Source organism: Sus scrofa, chromosome 5, assembly GCF_054392235.1.
Source record: "Sus scrofa isolate SSC_HxYL_T2T_F1_AM1 chromosome 5, Sscrofa_HxYL_maternal_Yorkshire_Landrace_v2.0, whole genome shotgun sequence".
Lineage (NCBI taxonomy): Eukaryota > Metazoa > Chordata > Mammalia > Artiodactyla > Suidae > Sus > Sus scrofa.
In genome coordinates this window covers 24,122,204-24,140,891 of record NC_139387.1, presented here as the reverse complement: position 1 = coordinate 24,140,891, position 18,688 = coordinate 24,122,204, and the positions used below count along the sequence as shown (strand labels likewise).

The 18,688-nt window shown below is 39.2% G+C and overlaps 3 protein-coding genes across 3 annotated transcripts in view; all 3 read right to left on the bottom strand.

Annotated features, from left to right (window-relative positions):
* Positions 1 to 18,688, bottom strand: part of LOC146403237 (olfactory receptor 6C3-like) — a 555,083-nt gene that overhangs the window by 294,145 nt on the left and 242,250 nt on the right. The window lies entirely within an intron of this gene.
* The window catches only part of LOC146403242 (olfactory receptor 6C2-like), a 143,093-nt gene continuing 124,702 nt past the window's right edge, over positions 298 to 18,688 (bottom strand). Inside the window, exons 7-9 of the mRNA XM_084955869.1 lie at positions 5,885 to 6,026; positions 2,332 to 2,446; positions 298 to 1,582 (exon numbers count right to left, since the gene is read on the bottom strand). Of these exons, the coding sequence (XP_084811995.1) occupies positions 595 to 1,582; positions 2,332 to 2,446; positions 5,885 to 5,990 (1,209 nt within the window). The 5' untranslated portion in view covers positions 5,991 to 6,026 and the 3' untranslated portion in view covers positions 298 to 594. The remainder of the gene's footprint in view (positions 1,583 to 2,331; positions 2,447 to 5,884; positions 6,027 to 18,688) is intronic.
* Positions 6,688 to 18,688, bottom strand: part of LOC100736710 (olfactory receptor 6C75-like) — a 133,312-nt gene continuing 121,311 nt past the window's right edge. The window contains exon 2 of the transcript XR_014803303.1: positions 6,688 to 6,955. The gene's annotated coding sequence lies outside the window, so the exon portion shown is untranslated. The remainder of the gene's footprint in view (positions 6,956 to 18,688) is intronic.

Below are 18,688 nucleotides of genomic sequence, written 5' to 3'. Positions count from 1 at the left end.
AGAAGAGTAACTATAATTGTACATAAACTTTTTGGATTTTTGGTTTTAAAGAAGGCAATGGATACTCTGGTTCCACCATTTTCCTGTTAATTCAAGAGTTTGATTTTTTTTTTTTGAACATAAGATTGAATAGAGCCAGGTAAGAATTTAGGTAAAGCCCTTTTTTGGAAGTTTAACTTCATGCTCTCTTGATATGAAATGTTGTCTTGGAGAAAGTTTATTTTCAACAAAAGTTGAAATGACTCAATTTGCTTATTTTAACATGGATTGAAATGATGATTTTGGAGACAAGATTCAGGAGTAACAGTGTTATAATTATTTAATATGAACAGACAGTAGACCAGGGCACAATAGTTAAAAATTGAAGATTATGGACACAGTTCCTGCTGTGGCGCAGCAGGTTAAGGATCTGGCATTGCTGCAGCTGTGGCACAGGTTGCAGCTGCAGCTTGGATACAATGCCTGGCCTGGTAACGTCCATAGGCTTCGAGTGTGGCTAAAAAAGAAAAAACAAAGAGTTGAAGATTATGACTTTAAGGTGAACTACTCTTTTTGTACTTATATTTTTATTTGATGCTGACTTTCAACATTCCTTTACGTCTTTGAGATCAATGAAATTCTTTTGATTAAGTCTGTGAAAGCTCGTTTCACTTGCTTGTTCCTCAGGGTATAAATAAATGGGTTTAGCATGGGGGCAACTGAAGTAGTGAGCACGGACACACACTTATTAATTGCGACATCATCCTTTGCTGAAGGTTTGACATAGATGAAGATACAACTGCCATAGGTGATAGAAACCACTATCAAGTGAGAAGAGCAGGTAGAGAAGGCCTTCATCTTTTGCTGGGCAGAAGGGAATTTTATGATGGTCTTGATGATGTAGGTATAGGACATGACTACACACAGAAGTGTCATGATGTCAGTCAGCACAGCAAGGGCCACAGCCATCTGTTCTATGAACCGTGTGTCTGAACAAGATATCTTCAGCAGAGGAGAAGCATCACAGCCAAAATGATCAATGATATTAGAGTCACAGAATTCCAGGTTTAAGCCCAGGCACAGTGGTGGAAATATGACCAACCAACCTGCTATCCAGCAGCAGCTGACAAGCCATCCACAGACTCTGCTGTTCATGATGGTCGCATAATGTAAGGGTTTGCAGATGGCCACGTAGCGGTCATAGGACATGGCAGCCAGGAGAAAAAATTCTGTGGCTCCAAAAAGGATGACAAAAAATAATTGAGCCATACAGGCATTATAGGAGATAGTTTTGTCCCCAGTTGATAAGCTGTATAGGAACCTGGGGATGCAGACCGTAGTGAAGAAGGTTTCTAAAAAGGAGAAGTGTTTGAGGAAGAAGTACATGGCAGTTTTAAGGCGAGAATCTACCAAAGTGAGTATAATGATGGTCATGTTCCCAGTTATACTCAGCGTGTAGGAGACAAACAGAAATAGAAAAATGAGAAGCTGCATTTGAGGATCATCTGTCAGTCCCAGAAGTATGAATGTAGATAATGATGTACGGTTTCTCATGGCTGACTTGTAGTTCTTCCAACTCCTCACCAACTCAAGTGACCTTGAACTGAGAAAACTTGTATGAAATTATGAGGCCATGACTATTGTGTAAAAAAAAAATCCAATCTATACAGTGAATAGTCATTTTCTTCTTTGACTTCCTTATGTCCCATCAAAACTCAGGGATTCTCAGCTCTTTGATGTGCATAAGAGTTCTCCTCAAGATCATGTTTTTCTGACATAAGTTTGTACTACAGTCCAATATTTATACTTTCTTGTATGTTCTCACATCTCTATTTTTCAATTAATCTCAATTCTGCCTCTGATTCTTTGAAATGTATTTAGCTATAGAATTAGAAAGGATTATCTCTGTGTTATGATTTTGTGTATTATAATGTCCTTTTGCTCCTAATAATTCTTCATTACTCATCAGGTTGAATGGACTCATAAGTTACTTGGAAGTGTTGGTTCCTGCTAAATGCAAATAAATGGCAGAGTTTGACATTGTATACAGGCTATGTGTGCAGTATTGGAATGTTTGCTTTTACTGCAATAACCAAAGAAGTTATTTCATTTTATTTTACTTTTGGTATCATAACTGTGTCATCCAAATAACACCCAATGTTTTCCGGTTTTGCTATTTGTCTATAAGTTTCTATATGAATACCCAATTTTCCTTCCATTTTTCACTCTAACAGAACATCGCGTTTGATAAGTATTACATTAACGAGTTACTACAGTATTGGTTCAAGAAATGATTACAAATGGTAACAAAAGAAAAAAAACAAAACAAAACCCTCAAGAATTTAACCTCACTTGTATATACTTTGGAGGTCATGAAGGCCAGAGGAAGACAGGATGAGACACAAGTTGGAGGAGGAGACCAAGGAGTCACGATGATTTCTTGCCAAGTAGTAACTTGAGCTGGATCCTGCAACAGGAAAGTGACATGAGTGGAAAAACTGGGAAAAACCCACGCAATGTCTGTACTTAATTAATTTTAATATTATTTAAATTATTTTTCAATTAATCGTCCCCTCCTCTGAGACCCCCACCCCAACCCCTAAGCCTGAGTCGCAAGCCTGGCCCTCCTTGCTTCTGTGGGGACTCACAGACCTCAGGGAGGTTGGCCCTTGCGCTGCGCAAGCTCAGCCCCTCGGCTCCAGATCAGGAGTCGGGAAATCTGTGTGTGGACCTGCAGCCGCCCATCCGACAGGGGGCGCCCAGAGAGCGCGCGACCCTCATTGCAGTGGAGGAGGAGGCACCGGCGGCGGCACCAGGTTTGGAGGCGGTGGTCAGCCCGCCGCCCGCCGCCCGCCGCCCGCCGCCTGTCTCGGCCTGGCTGCGACCCTGAGCTGTCCTTATATGTGTATTTTAGTTTCTATAGTGTGTATAGTGTTCCTTCCTTAGTGTTAATGCACTGGGCAGGGTGCTGCCGTTAAGGAGAGCGGGCTGAAGGATGTCTAAGAACTAGCTGCACTATTTTTTCAACTCTTCTGTAAGTACAAAATTATTTTGTAATTAAAAATTTACCAACTGGTACTAAAACAGAAAGAAAACCAGAAAAGCAGACTGCAATTGCTGAGCACTTTCTATGTGCCGGGCGGTTTGTTGGGGCAAGTTTTCACATGTGTTTGTTATTTGTCTGGTATTTCGTCTCTAATCCGATCGTCCGTGCTTCACCTGTGTTTTTGCGGCGATGTCGATTTTACTCGAAGTAGGTAATATATTATTTGACATTAACGTTTACAGTTGAAATTGTGGATTGATACTAATTAGAAATACCGGAATTGCATGGATTCTTCCTACACCTAAAAGCCAAATTGTGGCATCGACTACCTGAGGTGCTTGAGGCTTCTGACCCACTGACAGTACACGCGCAGTGGTGAAGGTGTCTATATTTAGAAAGGAATGTTCCCTGTGCAACAGCTCTTTAGAGTGTGTCCAGCAAAGAGGGATAGTCACTTTCCACAAAGCAGAGCAAAATATTTATAATTTGGGTGGAGTCTCTTTCTTGTTTCTCTGTTCATTAGGAGCTTCCCACCCCGCCTTTACCTTCACTGGAAGTTACTAGGCGGATACTAAGTTTGGGCTTAATGTCTCTTCCTGAGAAAAAGTTTCTTGAAACTTCATTGTCTGAGTTACATGCCTCTTGTTTTTGCCTCTTTCGCGCATAGTGCCTATGTCTCTATCACTGGACCTGTGAGTGTCATTTTGTTGACATTGGGCTCTTCAGAGTCTTGTTCCCTGAGATTCCACAGCAGCTGACCCTATTCAGCATTTACTAAGAGCTCAATAAATATGTTTATTTTAAAGTGAATAAATTTTATATGTATTCTTTGGACTAGGAACAAGCAGTCTGTATCTCGTTTAGAGGAATTTCCATTCTCTTTGACATAAGAGAGAATGTTGCATTCTATAATATAAATATGTAATCTGGGATGGGGGTCCCCAATTTTTATCTACAAAAGCTCAGTTAATTCTTTTTTTTAGCTTTATTGAGGTGTAATCGATATAAGAATTGCACATATTTATGGAGTTCCCGTCCTGGCTCAGTGGAAATGAATCTGACCAGCATCCATGAGGACTCAGGTTCGATCCCTGCCTTCGCTCAGTGGGTTAAGGATCTGACGTTGCTGTGGCTGTGGTGTAGGGCAAGAGCTACAGCTCTGATTTGACCTGTAGCCTGGGAACCTCCATATGCCAGAGTGCAGCCCTAAAATAGCACGCCCCCAAAAAAGAATGGCATGTATTTACTATATATGCCTATTCTCCTTCATTTTTTTTTTCAAAGAGCGCTTTAAAACATAAAAATCATTCTTTGCTCCCTGGCAGTACCAAAAAAGGCGACATGCCTATATAGTCCTAAAGTGAAAAAAATTGTCATTTGAATTTTTTTTTGCTTGGATCAAAAAGGGTAATATATTTGGACTTCTCTCTGACTATTTACATAACAGCTAACTCAAGTATTTCCTGTCCTTCAGGCATTGTCTGGATACCTTGTCATTTTCCGACATTGTTGAATCAAAAGGCTTTTGCCTTAGAGGCTTCAGTTAAATGGTTACGTGGAGTTTCACCTGGTTGCTTTAAAAATTTCCTTCCGAATCATTAGGAAAGGCTTCCATTTTTGTGCCTAGTCTCACAGTTTAGCCTAAAGAATTTATAGAAAAGCAGAATAAGGGAAGAACAGGGAATAGTATGCTTAAAAGTTAGCCTCCCCACCTCAACACTAGGTTCAAGGTCATAAAGGGATAACCCAGCATTTCCAGTGGGGTCTGCAGCCCTGATACGACCCTTCAGTTCTAGTCACCACAGCTCCAGATATCTGACTCACTCTCAAGCACCTGGAGCAGCTTTTGCATGTACTCAGGAGAGCATTTTTTCTTCCCAAGATGCCACTGTTTTCTCCAGTCATTCATATTCCACATTCTTAAGAACATTGTCATGAAATTAATTGACCTTGATATTGCTATAGAGATGAAAAAATTGAGTTTCCATTAAAATATGAAAGACTGTTAGAGGATAAGGTCACCAACTGATTAAACATGAGCAAATAAGTCCCTCAATGGAGATGCAATTGATGTATTTTAAACAGTTTTTTTTTTTTAAATGAGGGTGAGGTTATGGTAGAGAACAGGTAAGAGTTCCCCCTAACATTCCACTGCATTTGATACATCAAACAGCTTCTCAATGCCTGTCCTATACTTGCTACTCATATTATAAAGACATACTTCCTAAGCAATTGTTGAAACCTTTCATAAAATATAAAAATCATCAATTATTTTGCTGTAGACACTCTCCTCAGAGGAGAGCATCATTCTAGAGTTCAGAAAGGGAAGAGAAAATGATGAAAAAAAAATACCTCTCTGATAGTCATAACATCCTAGGTTTCAGGACAGAATGTCTTATGGTGGAGAGAGGTGTGGGGGTGGGGGTGGGGGTGGGGCTGCTCATTTTGGAAGCGGACTCATACTCACAGAGGGCTCTGCAGTTGGAGAGTTTTCACCAAGTCCTCCACCACCCACACAAGATGAAGAGTTTTCCAACACAAAGCCTGCCTCCCCCTGGCCCAGGCACTCTTTTCTTTACTGTGTAACTACGAAGGTAACAGTAGGTAAAATGGCCAGGTAGGCATCTCTCACTGTTGTTGGGAAAATTGCTGTTCTGATACTTCTGGCAGAGGGACTTATTTCTGAACCAACAGAATTTCCCTTTTGAAAACAAATTGACCCAATTTTCAGTTAAGTGAAGCAAACAAACATGTCCTTGGTGGTCCTGACTTAAAAATAACTCATGAATCTCTTGTGTAATAGACTTTGGGGATAGAAAGACAAAGGGAGAACTGGGGAAAATGTCTTCAGAGACCCACCTGTAAATACCAGCATCAGAATCAGGCCAGGTGTGCAATAGTAACTATCAGGTTTCAAGGCCAAAAGCAAACTTCTCTTCTTGTATTTCAGTATTATGTTAGGCATTTGTAAGATAATGATGATTTTTCAGATTTATTAATCCTATGAAATTTATAATTAGTGCTTAGTGTAAATATATAACTATTCAAAAATAAAGAGGAAAACATTTTATCAAAAGAAAAGGCAAAGAGATAACATTGTTGGTATTTTTCAGAAATACCTCCCAGATTTTTATAATACTTTTTTTATATATCATGGGCCTTTGTATTGCTAAATTTATATATCATCTTATTCCATTACATTAGAATGTTAATATGTATTTTTGCATTATGTTTGCATATATTTTATATATATTCATGCTTGTATATTTTTTATTTGTTTTAAACGCATATTTAGATGATTTCTGTACACTTTGATTTTGGTATGTCTATACTAAAAAGAATGTTTTCTTTTTCTTTTTTGGGGGGTTAATAGGATTTTTTTGGGTAAGATTTTAATTTTTTCTATTATAGTTGATTTACAAAGTTCCATCAATTTCTGCTCTACAGCAAAGTGACCCAGATATATATTTGGGTTGTTTCCATGTCTTGCCTATTGTGAATAGTGCTGCAGTGAACATGTGGGTGCATGTATCTTTTTCAAGGAAAGTTTTGTTGGGATATATGCCCAGGAATGGGATTGCTGGGTCATATGGTGGTTCCATATTTATTTTCTTTTCTTTTTTTTTTTTTTTTTTTTTGTCTTTTGTTGTTGTTGTTGTTGCTATTTCTTGGGCCGCTCCCTCGGCATATGGAGGTTCCCAGGCTAGGGGTTGAATCGGAGCTGTAGCCACCGGCCTACGCCAGAGCCACAGCAACGCGGGATCTGAGCCGCGTCTGCAACCTACACCACAGCTCATGGCAACGCCGGATCGTTAACCCACTGAGCAAGGGCAGGGACCGAACCCGCAACCTCATGGTTCCTAGTCGGATTCGTTAACCACTGCGCCATGACGGGAACTCCCCATATTTATTTTCTGAAGCACATCCATACTATTTTCCATAGTGGTTGCACCAAGTTACATTCTCACCAAGAGTGAAGGAGGGTAGCCTTTTCTCCACACCCTCTCCAGCATTTATTATTTGTTGACTTGTTAAAGATGGCCATTCTGACTGGTGTGAGGTGATACCTCCTTATGATTTTGATTTATATTTCTCAAATAATTAGTTATTTTGAGCATTTTTTCATGTGCCCGTTGTCCATCTGTATATCTTCTTTGGAGAAATATCTGTTCAGGTCTTCTGCCCATCTTTTAATTGGATTTTTTTTTTTTTGCTGATTAGTTGTGTAAGTTGTTTGTATATTTTAGAAATTAAGCTCTTGTCTGTTTCATCATTTAAAACTATTTTCTCCCATTCCGTAGGTTATCTTTTTTTTTTTTTTTTTTTTTTTTAATGGTTTCCTTGCTCTGCCAAAACTTGTCAGTTTGATTAGGTCCCATTGGTTTGTTTTTGCTTTTATTTCTGTTTCCCTGGACTCTGACCTAAGAAAACATTTTTCTGGTTGATGTCAGAGAATGTTTTGCCTATGTTCTCTTCGAGGAGTTTGATGGTGTCTTGTCTTATGTTTAAGTGTCTAAGCCATTTTGAGTTTATTTTTGTGCATGGTGTGAGGGTATGTTCTAGTTTCATTGATTTACATGCAGCTGTCCAGTGTTCCTAGCACCATTTGCTGAAGAGGCCATCTTTTTCCCATTTTATATTCTTGCCTCCTTGGTCAAAGATTAGTTGACCATAGGTGTCTGGGTTTATTTCTGGTTTCTCTGTCCTGTTCCATTGGTCTGTGTATCTGTTTTAGTACCAGCACCACACTGTCTTGATTACTATAGCTTTGTAATATTGTCTGAAGTCTGGGAGAGTTATGCCTCCAGCTTGGTTTTTGTTCCATAAGATTGCTTTGGCAATTCTTGGTTTTTTATGGTTCCGTATAAATTTTTGGATTATTCTAGTTCTGTGAAAAATGTCATGGGCAATTTAATAGGGCTCACATTGAATCTGTGATTAATGTTTGATTAATGTTTTATAGCCTCAGCATATAAGTCTTTCACATCCTTAGTCAGGTTTACTCCTAAGTATTTAATTTTTGGGGTGTATTTTAAAAGGTATTGCATTTTTGTGTTCTCTTTCTAAGATTTCATTGTTTGTGTACAGAAATGCAATCCATTTCTGAATGTTAATGTTGTATCCTCCTACTTTGCTGAATTCATTGATCAGTTTGAGCAGTTTTTGTGTGGAGTCCTTATGGTTTTCTATATTTACTCTCATGTCATGTGCATACAGTGAAACTTTTACCTCTTGTCTAATTTGGATATGTTTTATTTCTTTCTTTCTTTTTCTTTTTTTTTTTTTTTTTTTTTTTTTTTTGTCAGATTGCTGTGGCTAGGACTTCTAAAACTATGTTGAATAAAAGTGGTGAGAGTGAGCATCCTTATGTTGTTCCAGATTTTAGTGGAAGGCTTTCAGCTTTTCTCCATTGAGTATTATGTTGGCTGTGGGTTTGTACAAAATGGCTTTGATTATGTTATGGTATGTTCCCTCTCCACCCACTTTTGTAAGGGTTTTATCATGAATGGATGTTGGACTTTGTCAAATGCTTTTTCTGCACCTAGTGTGATGGTCATGTGGTGTTTGAGTTTTCTTTTGTTAATGTGGTGTATGACGTGGATTGATTTGCGTATGTTGAACAATCCTTGTGAACCTGGGATGCATCCCACTTGGTCATGGTGTATGATCTTTTTGATATGTTATTGGATTTGGATGGCTAAAATTTTGTTGAGAATTTTTGCATATTTATCAAAGATATTGGCTTATGGTTTTATTTTTTGGTGGTATCTTTGGTTTTGGAATTAGGTTGATGGTTGCATCATAGAATGTCTTTGGGGGTGTTCCTTCTTCTTCAGCCTTTTGGAAAAGTTTAAGGAGGATGGGTCTAAGTTCCTCTTTGTATGTTTGGTAGAATCACTGCGAAGCCATTTGGTGGTGGAGTTTTGTTTGTACAGAGTGTTTTTATTACATATTCAATTTCATTTCTAGTGATCAGTGTGTTCAGCTGATCTGTTTCTTCTTGATTCTGTTTTGGTGAGCTGTAAGTCTCGAAAAGTTGTCCATTTCTTCTAGGTTGTCAAATTTGTTGGCATATAATTGTTCATAGTATTTTCTTATGTTTTTTTTTTTTTTGTATTCCTGCAGTATCCATTGATAGTTCTTTTTCATTTCTTTTGTTCATTTGGTTTTTTTTTCTCCTCTTCTTGGTGAGTCTGTCCAGAGGTCTGTCAATTTTGTTTACCTTTTCAAAGAGCCAGCTCTTGGTTTTATTGATTTTTTTTTCTATTGTTTTTTGAATCTCTATTTTATTGATTTCCTCTCTTATCTTTATGATTTCCTTCCCCCTGCTGACTTTAGATTTTTTGGTTCCTCTTTATGTAAATAATTTCAGTGGTGGGTTAAATTGTCAATTTGAGATTTTTCTTTGTTTTTGAGGAACGCCTGTATCACTATGAATTTCCCTCTAAGCACTGCTTTTGCGGCATCCCATAGATTTTTAATGGTTGTATCTTCATTATTGTTTGTCTCAAGGTATTTTTAAATTTCTGTCCTGATTTCCTCATGGCCCATTAGTTTTTTAGTAGCATGTTTTTTAGTTTCTATATAGTCAGTTTTTTCTCATTTCTTTTCCTGTGGTTGATATCTGATTTCATGCCATTTCATGGTCAGAGAAGATGCTTGAAATAATTTCTGTACTCTTAAAATTCGTTGAAGTTAGTTTTTTGCCCCAGTATGTGGTCAGTCCTTGATAATGTTCCATGTGCACTTAAGAAGAATGTTTATTCTAATTTTTTTTGGATAATGTCCTGAAAATGTCAATTAAGTGTGAATATTCTGCTGTGTCATTTAGGATCTCTGTTGCCTTATTGATTTTCTTTTTTTTTAAATTTTATTTATTTATTTTTGTCTTTTTGCCATTTCTTGAGCCTCTCCATTGATGTGAGTGGTGTTTTAAGGTCTCCTACTATTATTGTATTCCTATAATTTCTCCGTTAGGTCTTTTAGTATTTGTTGTATGCATCTGGGTGCTCCTATATTAGGGGCATATATATTGATCATTATAATATCCTCTTCTTGAATGAATCCTTTTATCATTAAATAGTGTCCTTCTTTGTCTTTCTTTATAGCCTTTGTTTTAAAATCTATTTTGTCTGATATGAGTATTGCAGCACTTGCTTTCCTGTCTTGTCCATTGGCATGAAATATTTTTTCCAATCCCCTCACTTTCAATTTGTATGTGTCTTTTGCTCTAAGGTGAGTCTCTTGTAGACAGCATATTGTAGGCTCTTGCTTTTTGATCCAATCTGCCAATCTGTGTCTTTTGACTGGAATATTTAGTCCATTGACATGTAAGGTAGTTATTGATAAATACATATTTATTGCCATTTTAAACCTTGTTTTCCAGTTGGTTTTATGTTTCTCCTTTGTTCCCTTCTTTTTTTGGTTGGATGATTTCCATTTATTTTATGCTTGTGTATTTTTTAGTTTTTGTGAATGTAAAGTTTGGGTTTGATTTGTGGTTGCCCTGTTTTAAAAATGGCAGTTTCAAAAGGGGGTTAAAAAGTATGTTAACCCCTTCCTATATCTGCTTGCTTTAGCCTGCTAGTCATATGGTTTAATCATATTATTGAAAAAAAGAGTCTATATCTTCTTACTTTCCTTCCCCTCATTCTATGATTTTTAAGTCCTTTTTTTTTTTTTAACATCTTTGTGTTTGTCCTTTTGCTGTTTCTTGTGTGTGTCATCACTTTTACAGGAGATTTTTCTTTTTTCCTTTTAGATCTGTATACTGGCATATTTAATAAGTGATTACTTTCCAATTGTGATTTTCTCCATCCTATTTCTTCTTCCTTCTTTTTTATTTAGAGAAGCCCTTTCAATATTTCTTGTAGAATGGGCTTAGTATTGCTGTCCTCTTTTATTTTTATTTTTTTTTATTTATTTATTTTTTATTTTCCCACTGTACAGCAAGGGGGTCAGGTTATCCTTACATGTATACATTACAATTACAGTTTTTCCCCCACCCTTTCTTCTGTTGCAACATGAGTATCTAGACATAGTTCTCAATGCTATTCAGCAAGATCTCCTTGTAAATCTATTCTAAATTGTGTCTGATAAGCCCAAGCTCCCGATCCCTCCCACTCCCTCCCCCTCCCATCAGGCAGCCACAAGTCTCTTCTCCAAGTCCATGATTTTCTTTTCTGAGGAGATGTTCATTTGTGCTGGATATTAGATTCCAGTTATAAATGATATCATATGGTATTTATCTTTGTCTTTCTGGCTCATTTCACTCAGGATGAGATTCTCTAGTTCCATCCATGTTGCTGCAAATGGCATGATGTCATCCTTTTTTATGGCTGAGTAGTATTCCATTGTGTATATATACCACCTCTTCTGAATCCAATCATCTGTCGATGGACATTTGGGTTGTTTCCATGTCCTGGCTATTGTGAATAGTGCTGCAATGAACATGCGGGTGCATGTGTCTCTTTTAAGTAGAGCTTTGTCCGGATAGATGCCCAAGAGTGGGATTGCAGGGTCATATGGAAGTTCTATGTATAGATTTCTAAGGTATCTCCAAACTGTTCTCCATAGTGGCTGTACCAGTTTACATTCCCACCAACAATCAATCAATGGAAAAATGGGCAAAAGACCTGAATAGACATTTCTCCAAAGAAGATATACAGATGGCCAACAAACACATGAAAAAATGCTCAACATCGCTGATTATAAGAGAAATGCAAATCAAAACTACCATGAGATACTACCTCACACCAGTCAGAATGGGCATCATTAATAAATCCACAAATAACAAGTGCTGGAGGTGCTGTCCTCTTTTTGCTTTTGTTGGAGAAATTCTTTATTTCTCCTTTTACTTTAAATGATCTTCTTGCTGGGTAGAGTATCCTAGGCTGCAATTTTTTCCCTTTAGAGCTTTGAATATATCTTGCCCCTCTCTGCTGGCCTGTAGAGTTTCTGTAGAGAAATCAGCTGATAGCCTTATGGCAGTTCCCTTATAATTAACACTTTGTGCTTCTCTTGCTGCCTTTAGAATCCTCTCTTTATCTTTAATGTTTGCCATTTTTGTTATAATATGTCTTTGTGTGGGCCTGTTTGGGGCCAATCTATTTTCTTTAGATTTAGAAAGTTTTCAGACATAAGTTCTTCAAATATATTTTCAATCCACCTTCCTTTTCCTTCTCCTTCTGGAATCTTAATTATACATAGATTGGCCTGCTTTATATTATCCCATAGATCTCTTGTATGCATTCATGTTTTTTTCATTTGGTTTTCTGTCTGCTGTCCTGATTGAGTGATGTACACTATTTTATCTTCCAAATCTCTAATTTTTCCTCTTCATTGTTCATCTGCTCTTCAGTGTCTTTAAGTCAGTTTGCTTCTCTACAAATGAATTTTCTAATTTTTCTTGGCTCCTCCTTTGATTTTCTAGTTCCTTTCTAAGGTAATCTGCATTACTGTTCATATCTGCTTTTAATTTCTTTGGTATTTTCACTGTCTCCTTTTTGAACTTGGTGTTTGTTAGAATGCAGAGGTCTGTGTCATTGTTAGTTCTTTCAGGTGAATCCTCCTATTTTAACTGGGAATTGTTCTTGAGCTTCTTCATTTTGCTTATATTTTTCTTATTCTGTGAGTTTATGGAAAACCACTACTGTAGTCTTGGAGGGTTATTTATATGTGTGAGCACCCCTGGCTATTTTGTGAGAGCTTACTTTTTATTTTCAGGATGCCATGCATGATTCCAGGGAGATGGAGGCATTGGGCAGGGCTAGTAGCTAGTGCCTGGTTGCTGTGTCCTTTACAGTGGCAAGGACCTGCAGTAAGGTGGCTCAGGCTGCTCCTAGATGCATGACCCTGGGAAGTCACAGTGGTCATGCAGCTTTAGGTGGTGCCTGGAGCACTTGGCAGTGGCAACAGCAGGGCATGTGTATTCCTAGGGGAGTGAGAGCAGCAGTGGTTGGTGATCAGTTATGGTGCCCTGTTCTTTGCCAAACTCGAGATGCATTGGGCCACAGGTGGTGCCTGTTCACAGACCCCTAGTGGTGGCAGGCCTGAGATGACCTCTATGGTTTGCTCCCGCGGCCTTTAGATCACACAAAAGGTGCCACATCACATTTGCCTCCCCCCCTTTAGCCTGAGCAAGAGGTGCCTGGCTACCTGTAGCCCACACAAGAGGTGCCCTGTCACCTATAGCCTGTGCAAGTGGTGCCCCACAACTTGTAGCCTGCACCAGAGGCACCCTGCCCTCTGTGAGTCTGCACGTGTACAGGGAAATTTATTCCTTTGGTGGTCATCCCCTCCGTCTCTCTCCCTCCCCTACAGTGTCACCCTGCTTCTCCTGCAGGTCTGGACCTCCTCTTTGGTTCTCTCGGCTGAGGTGCTTGGCTCCCCCGCCTGCAGTGCACTGTTCCTGAGCCCCTCAGGCTGTCCCCACACAGCCACGCATAGTCCTCTCCTCAGAACTGACCTCTGGAACCTGGGTTTCAGTGCCCAGCCCCCACCCGAATGTCTCAGGCTCTGGGGTCCAGGGGAGGTTGTACCAGTGGTCTGTGTGGCTCTCACTCTTCTTTGCCCTTCTCAGTCCAGCTGCTGCACTTTTCACTGCAACTTTGAGGTCCCTCTGTGTCGGCGGATCTCCCTGTCAGTAAGGTGGCTTCCCAGGCTGTGGGTTCCTTTCCTCATTAACGACTCCCTCTCAGGAATGCTGGTCCCATCCTCATTTCTTTTCTCTATCTCTCTCTCTTTTTTCCCTTTGTTGTACCCAGTTATGTGGAGGGTTTCTTGCCCTTTTTGGAGGTTTAATGTCTTCTGCCAGTGTTCAGTAGATGTTCTTTGTGAATTTTTCTACATTTAGATGGTTTATTTTTATGTGTTTGTGGGAGAAGGTGAACAGCACGTCTTACTCCTCTGCCATCTTGATCCTGCTCTCTATGTGTAGTTTTCTTTGAGTAGCATTTTTATTGGGTTCCGTGAGTTTCTTAAATACACAGATTTCTTTCCCAATATTTGGGAGGTTTCTAGCCACAAATTCCCTATTTTTTGTCCTGCCCCTCCTTGCTATTTTTCTGGGATTCAAATTACACATATGATAGACTTTAACCATAGGTTGTACCATAGGTCCCAGAATGTTCGTAAAGTAAAAAATATTTTGGAGTTACCATTGTGGCTCAGTGGTAACAAGCCTAACTAGTATTCATGAGGATGTGGTTTCAATCCCTGGCCCTGGATTTAAGGATCTGGCATTGCCCTGAGCTGTGGTGTAGATCACAGATATGGCTTGGATCTGGTATTGCTGTGGCTATGGCATAGGCCATCAGCTGTGGCTCTGATTTGACCCCTAGCCTGGAAACTTCCAAATACTGCAGTGTGGTTGTAAAAATAAAAATAAAAAACTATTTCTCTCTTATAATGATTACAATTCAGTTCTAATTTCAAAATTACTGCCTTTTTCACCTATAATTTCTATTCTGCAATTAAGCCCATATTATGACTTTTTTCAGAAGTGTATTTTTCATATTTAAGAATTTCCTTTTAATAATTTGTACTTTTTCTTTCTCTTCTGAGCAATCTTAACTTTTCACTACCTTTCTTTATCTCAAAAAGCAGTTATGTAGATTGATTTTTAAAGTCCTTGTGTAATTCTACTAATGTCTGAGTTATCTTGGACTTGGCACTGCAGATTGACATTTCCACAGGTGATTGTCTCTTACCCATTCTTTGTGTATCTAGTAATTTGGATTGTATCTGTACACTGTGATCATGACCCTGCCTAAGCTCTGGATTCTGTCATATTCACCTGGGAGATGTGAATGCCTTTTTTTTTTTAAGCTGGCATTAAACCCTAAATTCAAGCTCAGTATTGCCTCTGTAGTTTCGTCTGAACACTCAGTTTAGTATTTTATGCCTTCACTAAAGCTTTTTCTTGTTGTTTTTTGAGCCTTGAGTATATGGTTCAGGGTTCATCTGGAAATGTGTGCATGCTTATATACATAGCTAAGGTATGCTTTTCTCTGGTTCTCTTCTAAATTCCTGCATCTGTCTCAGACCTGCCCAGATACTTCCCCATGGAGTCTGTCATTATATAGAGTATTCTGTAAATGTCAGTTATTTCCAGTTGGTTGGTGGATTATCGGAATATTTAATATCCTTCCTGGTTTTCTATCTTGCAGTTCTATTTTCAAGTGAGGAATATTTAGGTTTTCACCTGTAATTGTAGATCTGTCTGTTTTTCATTATTTTTAAAGTTCTGTTGTTAAGTGCTCTATTAGTTTTGCTAGTGCTTCCATAACAATGTAACAGTAGGGGAGTAAAACAACCAAAATATATCCTCTAATAGTTCTGGGTGCTAGAATTCCCAAATCAAGATGTTGGTAGGTTGGTTCCTTCTTTCTGAGGGCTCAGAGGAAGAATCTCTTCCACGCCTCTCTCTTAGCTCCTGGTGCCATCTGTTTTCTTGGTGTTCCATCTGCAGATTTGACAATCTAGTTTCTGCCTTCATTATCACATGGCCATCTTCTTCCTCTGTGTCTCTTTCCTCACATCATCTTGTCATTACTTGTGTCTGTCTCTGCATGAAAATCAACCCTTTTTATAAGAACATCTGTCATATTGGAATGGAGCCCATTCTGATGACCCTGTCTTAACTTTATAGGAGGTGCGGCTGGAGAAGGAGAGGCTAGATCTAGAACCAGGTGTGAGTTAGGGTTTCTCTTCTGCTTGATGGCCAATACCTCCCTTTTGGGGACTTGGTCAGGTCCCAGGTTGCTGGAGTAGAAGGCCTGAGAGTTGGGTTCAAGCTGGCACCTTTCCCTTTAAGATTGTGTTCTTCCCCCCTTCCAGCACCAGCACCTTCATCTCAGAGGTGGAGCAGTGCTGCATCAAGTGGGGCTGATTGGCACACTCAGCGAAGGTCAGGGTATAGACTGTGGCCTTGCACCGGAATCAGGATCCTGGACTGCTCTGATGGGCTGCTTATGGAAGCACCAGTAGTGACTGCTCCTGTATGGTTCGAGGTCATTTCTGGTCTGAGCTGCTTTTGTGTCTCACAGCTGAGCTATGCCAGCCCTCACCCAATGTGGAGCTGTGTCATGAAGCTAGTGGGTCTGGAGCAGTAGCTCAGCTGAGGTTGGAGTGTATGCATGGACAGTCTTGGGAAGCCAGCCAGCCATGTGTGCAGTGTCAGTATGTCCTCTCCTTCCTGCTTTGGGAGTAAACAAGCCTGTATGAGCTCCTCATGAGCAGAGCCTAGGTTTTCCACAGCCTTTCTGTTATTACCACTGTCCCTGAGCACCACCCATACCTCCTAAGGGTCCTTGCTACTGCCAGGACCAAGTGCTATCTACAGGCCCTTCCCATTTCCCCCATCTTCCTGGGAGAAGCACAGGCTGTACACCAGTACACGTCCTGTCAAGGAAATAATAGCCTGCACACACCGAGGAAAGAGACAGACCGCATCCAAACCAAAGGCAGCCCTCCTGCCGAAAAAAAAAGTTAGCCCTCACAAGCTACCCAGGGGGATGTTCCCACATAAATAGTCCTCCAAGACTACAATAGGTAATTATTTCCCCTGAACTCACAGAATAAGAAAAATATAAGCATGGAAATACTGAATGAATTAGGAAAAGATATCAACAGTAATGCAGCTTACTTTAGAAAGGAACCAAAAATTATGAAAGCAATTTAAGAGATGTAGAGAATTGAATAAAGTGGGCCAATCTGTGCATAATAGGGATTCCAGAAGAAGATGAAAAAGAAAAGGGGATAAATATATTTGAAGAAATTATGGCTGAAATCTTTCCAAATTTAAAGGAAATAGATATCAAGGTACAGGAAGCACAGAGGGCTCCAAACAAGTTGAACCCAAACAGACCCACGCCAAGACATATTATAATGGCAAAAGTTATAGATAAGGAGATGCTTCTAAAGCAGCAAGAGAAAAACAAAGCATTAATTGTAAGGGAAACCCCATAAGGCTATCAGCTAACTTCTCTACAGAAATGCTACAGGCCAGAAGAGAGTGGCAAGATAAATTCAAAGTTCTAAAAGGGAAAAATTAGTAGCCTAGAATACTCTACCAAGCAAGATTATCATTTAAAGTAGAAGGAGAAATAGAAAATTTCTCTGACAAACACAAACTAAAAGAACACAGCAATAATAAACCCATTCTAAAAGAAATAGTGAAATGTTTGATCCCTGGCCTGGGTCAGTGGGTTAATGATCTGGTGTTGCCACAGACTACAGTGTAAGTTGTAGGTGTGGCTCAGACCTGGTGTTGCTGTGACTGTGGCATAGGTCTACAGCTGCAGCTCCAATTCCAACCCTTGCCTGGGCCCTTCCATATGCTGCTGGTGTGCCCTTTGATAGAATGGCACAATTGGATAAAAAAACAAGAGCCTACAACATGCTCCTTGCAAGACATCACCTTAGGGCAAAGGACACATATAAACTTAAAGTAAGGGCGTGGAAAAAGACATTTCATGCAAATGGAAATGATAGGAATATGGGAGTTGCAATACTCATATCAGACAAAATTGACATTAAAAACAAAGGCCATAGAGAAAGATGAAGAAGGCCACTATTTTCCTGTCTATGGCACAGGGAACTATATCTAGTCACTTGTGATAGAACATGATGAAGGATAATGTGAGAAAAAGAATGCATACACACACACATACACATATGACTGGGTAACTTTGCTGTAGAGCAGAAATTGATAGAACATTTTAAATCAACTATAATAGAAAAAGTAAAAATCTTAAAAAAAGGACACTATTTAATGATAAAAAGATCAATTCAAGAAGGGGATATTACATCCATCAATATATATGCTCCTAACGAAGGAGCACCCAAATACATACAAAAATACTAACATACATAAAAGGAAAAATTGATGGAAATACAATACTAGTAGGAGACTTTAACACCCCACTCACATCAATGGAAAGATCCTCTTAGAAAATCAGCAAGTCAACGGAGATCCTAAATGACATGATAGAACAGTTAGACACAATTGATATTTTCATGGCATTACATTCAACCCCCACCCCCGCCGGATATACATTCTTTTCAAGTGCACAGGGGACATTCTCTAGTATTGACCACATAATGGGGCACAGATTAACCTCAGCAAATTTAAAAGTATAAAAATTACTTCAAGCATCTTCTCTGACCACAATGGCATAAAACTAGAAGTCAACCATGGGGGAAGGGGAGAAAAAACTGACTATGTGGAGACAAAATAACGTGGTAATAAAAAACCAATGGGTCCATGAGGAAATGACAAGGGAAATTAAAAAATACCTTGAGACAAAGGAGCAGTGAAAACATAACCATTCAAAAAACCAATGGGTCCATGAGGAAATGAAAAGGGAAATTAAAAAATACCTTGAGACAAAGGAGCAGTGAAAACATAACCATTCAAAATCTGTGGGATGCCACAAAAGCAGGAGTTTCATAGCAATACAGGCCTTCCTCAGTGGGTTAAGGATCCAGCATTGCCATAAGCTGTGGTATAGGTCACAGATGTGGCTTCGATCCTGCATTGCTGTGGCTGTGGTGTAGGCCCACAGCTGTAGCTCTGATTCGATCCCTAGCATGGGAACCTCCATATGGCACTGGTGTGGCCCGGAAAAGACAAAAATAAATAAATGAATGAATAAATAA